The 8,804-nt window shown below is 34.1% G+C and overlaps 1 protein-coding gene across 1 annotated transcript in view; it reads right to left on the bottom strand.

Annotated features, from left to right (window-relative positions):
* Positions 1–1,553: 1,553 nt before the first annotated feature.
* Positions 1,554–8,804, bottom strand: part of CCDC102B (coiled-coil domain containing 102B) — a 123,406-nt gene continuing 116,155 nt past the window's right edge. Inside the window, 1 exon segment of the mRNA XM_054284548.1 lies at positions 1,554–1,641. Within this exon segment, the coding sequence (XP_054140523.1) occupies positions 1,554–1,641 (88 nt within the window).

The raw sequence follows: 8,804 nt of genomic DNA, 5'->3' as shown, positions 1-8,804 counted from the left end.
ATGCATGGAACAAGACCAGAGATCTTTTGTCTAATATAAAATCTTGAACCAGTGAGCTTATAAAGGGAGGAAGTTTGAATTATGAAAAAAAAGAATTATGAATCTTATTGTCAATTCTAGTAAGTATTACATGTTTAAATTCCTTTTAAAAATAAATTGTCTCACAGTATCTCTGTACCTTGTTGACGAAGTTCTGAATCAGCTACTGGCAGCAAAGACAGAATTCCCTCATATATATATAAGGGAATATCCCTTGTTTATCCCTCAGCATGTACTGAGGGGTAGTGGCTGAAATTAGTTCAGCATTACAAACATGAAAGAGGGTTAAGAATGTATAAAAGTTGTCAAAGCACAGATACTTCTGCTCTAGCATCCCATCTCCAGCAGCAGCCTAAAGCTCAGAGAGGGTCATAAGAACATTTTGTTCCCAGCTTCCAAGCATCTGCAGCTCAGAGAATTCTTGGGAAAAATGTGATTCCAGTGTAATCAAGAATCTTTAATACTTTGCACTTTTTGTATGGTCCTAGGTTACGAAAGAAATCAAGAGATCTAAAAACCCCTCTTAGAAAGGAAATAGCTTTAAATACAACTGGAGCCCTAAGATATGTTTTTAGTTTTTAGGGATATAAGGAGTGAAACAAACATATTCCTGAGCAATTACAGCAAGCCCTGTGAAATAGAATCTGCACATATTCATTATCAATTGCACATGGCAAACCAAATTATGTCTCCCTTGATGACTGAAAGCTGCTGTTGTTTTCATAAATTGTGAATTTTCTAAAATTCTTAAAATCTGCTTTTCCAGTTTATCTTATTTATGTTACTTCCTCCATGACATTTACAATTCTTTTTCATGGACAATTAATAAAGTAAAATTTAAATTAAAATGTGATATGTAGACAATAAGGTAAATTTGAGATGCATTTATTTTGTTATGCGGTGAGTACAAGAAACACATAGGGAAAGGATTTTTTTTAATCTAAATGTGTATGTGATAATTTTTGGGTATTTAAAATAATTTTTTCCTTTCTTTTTTCTAATGAAAGAAAAGTGTAATAGACATGTCCCTCTGGTAGAACTAGGGGTCCTGTGATACAGATATTTTTTCCACTGTGTTGTGAAAGTAAAACACACGAGGAAAGCAAGAAACAAACCACTGACTTCCATTTCAGACTCAACTTTTTCCCAGGAGAGAATGTGAACCTCTCTCATAGACCATGCACATTTTAAAGTCCTTTTTCCCAAAGGCAAAATATAGAACATTTTAATTAAAGTCCACCTTTGGCTTTAGAAGAGAACAGTTAGAACAACTGGAAAGGAAGGACAATGGCCAACATGTCTTCTAGAAATGTGCACCCTGACTCTAGCATGTTTTCCTTGGTTCCTATAAAAAAATCAGGAATGCATAGAAACAATGCACACAGTATTCCTATACATATCTGACATGCACTTTTTTGATGAAACTTTCTTGTATGTCTTTATGAGCAATGTTGGCCTCTCCTCTTTGCTGTTAGCGTCGTTGCTGCAGGGGTTTTTGGTGATCTCCCATATCTTCACTCACTGTCGTGGCAGAATCTCCAACAACAGACAAGGAACTTTGTCTGGTCCCAAATCCGGCGTTCACTTCCTTCCGCCTCTTTACTCTGGAATGGAATTTTTAAAAAGGTGTGACCACAACATGAAACACAAAAGTCAGTTCAAGTTTAAACACTTGCAGCTCAAGTTTCTTCTAAGAAAAAGATTTCAATAGGAGACATTAGAGCTTAGATGAGAAAATCTTTCTGTACTGTACACATTGGATCCTTTTTCAGCTGATTCCATAATAAGAAATGAAAAAGCACAAGGTTTCAGAGCAATTACTTGGAATTGTCTTTCACAGAGAGAAGTGAGCTACACTTTTGATGACTAGGAGCCATTATTTATTGATTGGCAGCTCTGAACTTCAGTCCTATTGCTATTCAAGATACATTTAAAGCACTTACTTTCAACTTGTGTCTTTTTGGCAAGAAGGGAAAGTGAGAAATAGTGCAAAAGATCAAACAGGTCTCAAACTCCTCATTTGACAGAATTCTAGCCACTAGTTTGGCATAATGTCTTCATATTAAATTAATAACAATAAGGAGATAGTATAAGCACAATAAAATTTATAATTGAAACATAACTATGATAAAAGTATGTCAGTTTTTATAAGTTTTGAGTTGATAGGTCGCATTCCTAATAACAATGTGCAGCAGAGCAAGAACATCCACTCAAGCTGGGTGCCAGAAACTGGCTATTACACTCTGGGGAATTTAGAGCACAGCGAACAGACAGTAGCCCTGCACAAAACAGCACACATTTATCAAAATTTATGATCTTAAGTACACCCAAAGTAGCTACAGTACAAGCTGACTTGAGAAGACTTTATGTAAAAGTGAGGAAATCATGTCAGATCTAAACTGCTTCTGTATGTTGCTAGTTTTTATCTGATCCATGATTAATTAATTGTGCTTTAAGCTTAGGGGCATGCATCTCCAATTTCCTCCATATCATCTTGGCACTTTCATTCAAATGCTACCAAAAGCCATGGTGCAATTACTCTGTTACTTGTCCCTTTATGTGTCTTGAACAGGTTTTCAGAAAAGAGAATTCATGAACACATTGTTTACTCTTGATTTTTGGACCCCAATAGTCTTGTGAACAAAGTCTGAATAAAATGTCAAAGAACCTGAGACTTTTTACTAAAATGTGGAGACTTTTTGCCACTGTAATGGTACCCAGTTAATTCTTTGCAATTGTAATGCATTTGTAAATCTATTCCCTGACAGCGTGGACAGGTCAGTCATGCCACTGTGCACACACATCTAATCTAATCTGCCTACTATTTATAAAACAACAATGTTCTTAGAGAAAACAGCGTCAGATGTCAAAAGCATTTAAGCTGCCAAAGATTAAAAGCCTTTGAGCTGGCATAGCAGTGTAATTCTTTGTAGTGTCAGGGACACCATGATGCTCCTGTCTACTGATTAACATCCCCACTAATTATTCCAGATACAGACTGATTGCCAAGCCCTACATCAGTAAGAATCAATAAGCTGGCAAGTTCGTCACCCTGCTGGATACACAAGACTAGGACTGTGCAGCAACTTGGTCACTGGTATTGAATTTTACTGGAATCCTTTTGAAAGAGATGGCTGTTTCCTTTTTAATTACTTTTATTTAATGATTTCCAGTAATGACTTTGCCTTACAAAAAATTCCAGATAAGTTATATGAACAACTCCTTATTAAAATACTTGTGCAAAATTACTCAGTTCTATCCTTTCCCATTCAAGTGCTAATCAAATATATATTAATGTAAATTAGAAATAGAATTCCTAAAACTAGCAATTGAAAAAGGTTTAAATTAAATTTAAAGAAAAAACCCTAAAATATATGAAAAATTATTAGGTGTAACATGGCTATGGACTTAAATTACTTGATTTCCCGAGAATACACATGGTAAATTTTCAGGACAATCAAAATATTTCTTATTTAAACATTTCAGAAACAATTAGTCTGGCATTGCTAGATATAATGTAAGGTTACTGACATTATAAAAAAGTTAGGAGACTTTCATTATGCCTTCTATTTCATATTTAAATTAATGCAGCTGCACATATAATGAACTGCTACCAGAACTGCTCTGTGAATATTAGAGTGGCAAGTTTTAAATGTTCAGACAAAAGTATTCACACTTGCCAGAAATTACTAAATCTTAGTTAAAAACTAGCCCTGATTTGTAATGTCTTATAAGACTTAAGAATGGCTATTGACCAGATAATGTACAACAATGTCCTTTTATTTCCACATTGGTTTAAACAGTCTTCAAACACCTCCAGTAAGAAGCCCTGAGATCACTTTGATGAAGGGAATTTGTGCCAGGATATAACTGGAGTAAGTCACATGTATGTCAAAAGGATTTGGCCCAGTTGCTCTTCTCTGCTACATGATATATTTCCTCTGACTACCTCTGGACTTCTGTGACTTCAATGTGTGTATTCCACATGATGGAAGCAATGAACAACCTATTTAAATGCGAACGTTTATGAAGATTGGGCCATAAAAAATTAGGGAAACCTTTTCCTTTGGTATTCTGTATCAGCCAAACTCGAAAACACGTGGTGTTCAGGAAATGATGTCCTAAGAAGTTTTGTTTTGTTTCTCAGCTGGAAGGGCACTAGGAGCCAAGAGAAATGGGAAACTTTTCTGCCAGCTGGAGCTCGTTGAGGTTCCTTGGGTCAGTAGGGAAGAAGCCAGTGGCATGAATGCTCAAGTAAGAAAAAGGACATGAGAAAATGACCTTAAGTTGTGACAGAGGCAGTTTAGATGGATATTAGGAAAAATTTCTGTAGTAAAAGGGTTGTCAAGCACTGAAACCAGTTTTCCAGGGAAGTAGTTGTGTCATTATCCCTGAGAGTGTTCAAAAGATGTGTAGATATGATGCTTAGGGACATGGTTTAGTGGTGCTGCATTAACTGGTGAACTTAATGATCTTGAAGGTCTTTTCCAACAGAAAGGATTATATAATTCTATGATTCTATGGTTGTACCATTCTGGTTGTGCAAAGCCTGGTGAGCTCTGCAGCTGTTGCCGTTGCTTTAGCCATCTGTTTGGCCAGCACTGACATTGAGTCAAAACCCATCTGCATGTGAAACACTCAACTGTATTTCAAATTACTTCCAGACAGGGACTAAGACTATGGAAAGCTTAAAAATAAAATAAGTAAGCAACAGCTCTTGAAGAAAGTTTTAAAAATGGGGTATAAATTAATAAGCAAAATGATGTGCATGGGCTTCAAACTCCAGATAAATAAGCAAAACATTTTAAAGCCTTTTTCCTAACAGCAGACAAAAAGAAAATGCTATCAAAGTCAGCTAACAAAGTTGTGAAAAGACACAAGCGTATAAAAAGGCAGCATACCATATGCCCACCAATATCTGGTACAACGGAAATATTAAGAAAGTCATTAAGATAGTGTCCCCATTGTACCCAGGTATACAATAACATATGGTACATTTCCTGCTTCACTGTGCATTTCCTTGCTTTTGTTGTTTAGCACCAGTATTTTAGAGCTCAATTAATATAGTTTGTGCATGCATTTCTCCACAGAATATTTTAAAAAATTTCGCTGCTGTTTCAATTGATCTCTTTTTTAGTGAAAGTGCACAGTAAGTGCCAATGGAAGGCAGGATTCTTTCCAAACCTTAAATAGATGGAAGAGCTAGATAGAACTACTTTAAGGTAGCTACACGTGATACTTAAATTATTATTGTCATCTTATTTAATCCTCACACAATTTGCTGTAATGATTCTACAGAGAGACATTACAAGGTTGCTGTTTGTTTTAATCAAGGATGACTTCCCAAGGACAGATGTGTGCTTTTCTCAGGAGTACAGATTAGAGGCAAAATCTTAAGGGACTAGTGTAGCAGCATGAATGAAAATACAGCAAGAAATATAAGGTGACTATATTCTGATAAATATCCACCTGTACATGTGGAGAAGAGAGGGAAATGAAGATGTACGAAATATTTTTCTCCTTTTAGGACACTGATTCTTGAAAAACTAAAGTTTAAGGAATTTATGGATTTCCAAACACACAGTGACAGTTATTTGTAAAACACATTTTCTCTCTTTTTGGTATTTACAGATTCCATAGGCCTCTTAGATTAGCTGAATTTTGCCACGCTAGCTCAATCCTATCAAGTTTCCTATTTAAATTTAGGACTCCTATGGAGACTAAAAAACAGTTCTCTTCTCAAAAGAATTCTCTTAACTATGTCATGTGCTTTTCTAAAAGGCATATATTGCATCATGAACTTGACATAGAAAATGAAATAAAAATGAAATGAACCCTTACCACTAAAATCTCAAATACTTGCATCAGAAACATTTTGATCAAATGATTTAGACCGAATAATTAATATCCTGGATATGTAATTTTTAAATACAAAAAGATGACAATTCACTTAGCAATAATCAATAATAAATTTCAGTTCAGAACCATTTCCATTTGTCATTTACTGTCTCAACAGTGGTGCTATGCTAAGCTATTTTCATTGGTGGATATAGAGGGAAGGGATCTCTGGTATGAAACCTAATCAGAGTTCAGAAAGGAAAACTCTATAAGCTTGAGCTAGCCTCTACTGGTACAAACTAAACTACAATTTTAGACATTTATTTATGAATAAAAGAATTAATATTCTGAGTGGAATTACACGTTAGTGCCCAAATTATAGAACATGAATTTATGTCAGCTTCTGCTTTAATTAAAATGTATTTGCCATTTAGCATTAGGGGACTGTAAAAGATCATGAGTGAACATATGGATATTGAATTAGGTTTCATATTTTATACTGCAGAAATTACTCAAACCCACTGTAAACTCACCCACTATGCCATTCCAATCTCTAAAAATACTACATGTGCTCTCAAACAGCATGACTTTTTCTTTAAATGTTAAAGGTTGTATTTCCTTTGAGATCCACCAGAGCACAAGCTATCTTTTTCTATATTTCTCATTAAATTAATTTTACTTACTGAACTCATGATAAATTATGATTTTATTTTCCTTTCAAGAAAATTTTTGTGTTTTCTTATATAATTATGACCTCTTTTACCTTCATAATTTATGTCAGAATAAATTTCCCAAGTACATTTCTGGGTACAGTGTATTATTACAATAGGTATCACTGGAATTCACTATACAATTACATGTAATATTTTCCCTAGAATAGAATATGACAAAATTAATATTTTAATAAAACTTTTGCTACTAAACAAGATCTTTTGCTTCTGTACTGTACTGAAATTTTGAATTCATTACCCACTGTAAGAACTTTTAGAATGGTAGAAGACAAATACAAATAAGTGGACACTTAATAGGAAAGGACTCCTTTGAACAGTCTTCCATAAACTTTGTTAACTGTGGTTTTCCAAAAGAATAATTTCCATTTATAACATAATTATTTTACTGTTCTGACATATGATTCTGACATATAACAAGAATTAAAATGACCTTTAAAATAAAAGCTCTCCTTTTCTTAAGTTGTTAATTCTCAGATATTCAGATATTTTTCTCATAGTAGCTTTGCATAATAACATCTGTCTTCATTTATAACATTTTAGAACATGGCAGGCTATGGGATGTCCAAATAAGACAACCTTCCCTTTCAACTACATGATAGAAGAAAAATTCAATCCATTCTCCCCAAGAAAATGAACACAAGAAGTAAAATTTTCACCTTTAGGGGAATGATAGTAATAGGGGAGTAATGGCCTTTCTATCTTTGGTTTCTAGAATACTTTGAACCTCCTGGAATGAAGCAGAATACCAATATCATCTGCTTTTACAGTGAAAGTATTCAGAATAGAGTACATTTTTCAAAATTTGTCTGAAGATTTTTTTTCTCTTATGTACATCTCCATTTATCACTCATGTAATTTTGCCAATAAATATTTAATTCCTTGCATATTACAATAAGATATCAGAAAATTTCCTTATGTTTGAAAAGAAAGCATGTCTCAGCATTTTTGCTCTTGCTAACCATACATTTAGGCTAAATACAAACTGATTTTGTCATTTTTCTCATTATTCAAAGCTTTACATTCATATTGCAAGCACTCAAAAATTAAGTACATTTGAAAGTAAAAATTGAAAAGAGATTTCAGGAATATTGAAGGATGCAGATAGGACAGGTGGCTGTTTTAGGACTTATAAGTAGACACAAGAAGTCTAACTTCTATAACATGTTTTAATATTTCTTTTAAATGCTTTATATATTTCTTTCTTTTTTAAAATTTCTTCTGATTTTGAACACAGGAATAGCTCTTCTCGTCCTACAAAGAAGAAGATATAAATAATATATACATTCCTTTCTGTTTTAAGTGTGATTTGTATATGTTTTCTGTGAGCAATTTTTTCTTAAGAATTGAAAAAAAGGCTAAGAAAGTGCACTTGCCAAGCCCTTTTCTAATTCCTTTTTTAATACATTAAAATTCACTTGCCACAAAATCTTCACCTACATAATCTCCAGGCCAATAAAAATCATGATATTTTCCCTTCCCAGCAATTACATGGTTGCCAGCTTCAATTTCCTTTCTTTTACCCTTTCAGAGTTCTCAACTTTTAACAGTTGCTCAGCATGCATTTTCATTGCTTTCCTCTTATTTCTTCCAGGTACGAAAGATATACCTCTATGAAGCAGACATCAAGTTTCCTCCCCATGTCCCTTATTCACTTGCTATTTTCCATCCAAATATGACATGAAACTAAATAAGGTATTTTCAGAATTATATTGGGGAGGTTCTTTGTACTTTTCACAATGAAAAAAACTACAGTGTACTAAGATTTAGATTGAAAATCAAGTTCTCCTCAAAAAAAGGAAAAAAAAAAATCCATGTACATTCAAGAAAAGAAATAATTTAACGCCTGAAAAAATTGCTTAGTATATTGTGGTATCATTCAATATTATGCCTCCTAGTTATAGTCATTGAATGAAAATTATATGAGAGTTCTGGGAAGCACTAGAGAGTTATGCTATAGACCATGTTCTGCCTTGGATCATTGCCCAAAACACTGCTCATCTCTGGCAGTATTAAATTCTGGTATCTCTTGAACCGGCTGGAGTGGGAACAAATACCGTGCACAACTGCTGTGCTGTGATTATGAGCTTTGCAACAGGGAAAGCATTTCTTTTAAAACTTGCAAAGCTAGAGATAGAAAGGGAATGTGTGCATTACAATTAGTCATTCTGCTCCCTTCCATTCCTCACAGCTTCACAT

This window comes from Melozone crissalis, unplaced genomic scaffold, assembly GCF_028551555.1.
Source record: "Melozone crissalis strain CALT ecotype California unplaced genomic scaffold, PUWL_Pcris_2 ptg000042l_1, whole genome shotgun sequence".
In the NCBI taxonomy this organism is placed as follows: Eukaryota; Metazoa; Chordata; class Aves; order Passeriformes; family Passerellidae; genus Melozone; species Melozone crissalis.
Note: the sequence above shows the minus strand (reverse complement) of the source record. Positions and strands in the feature narration are given on the sequence as shown.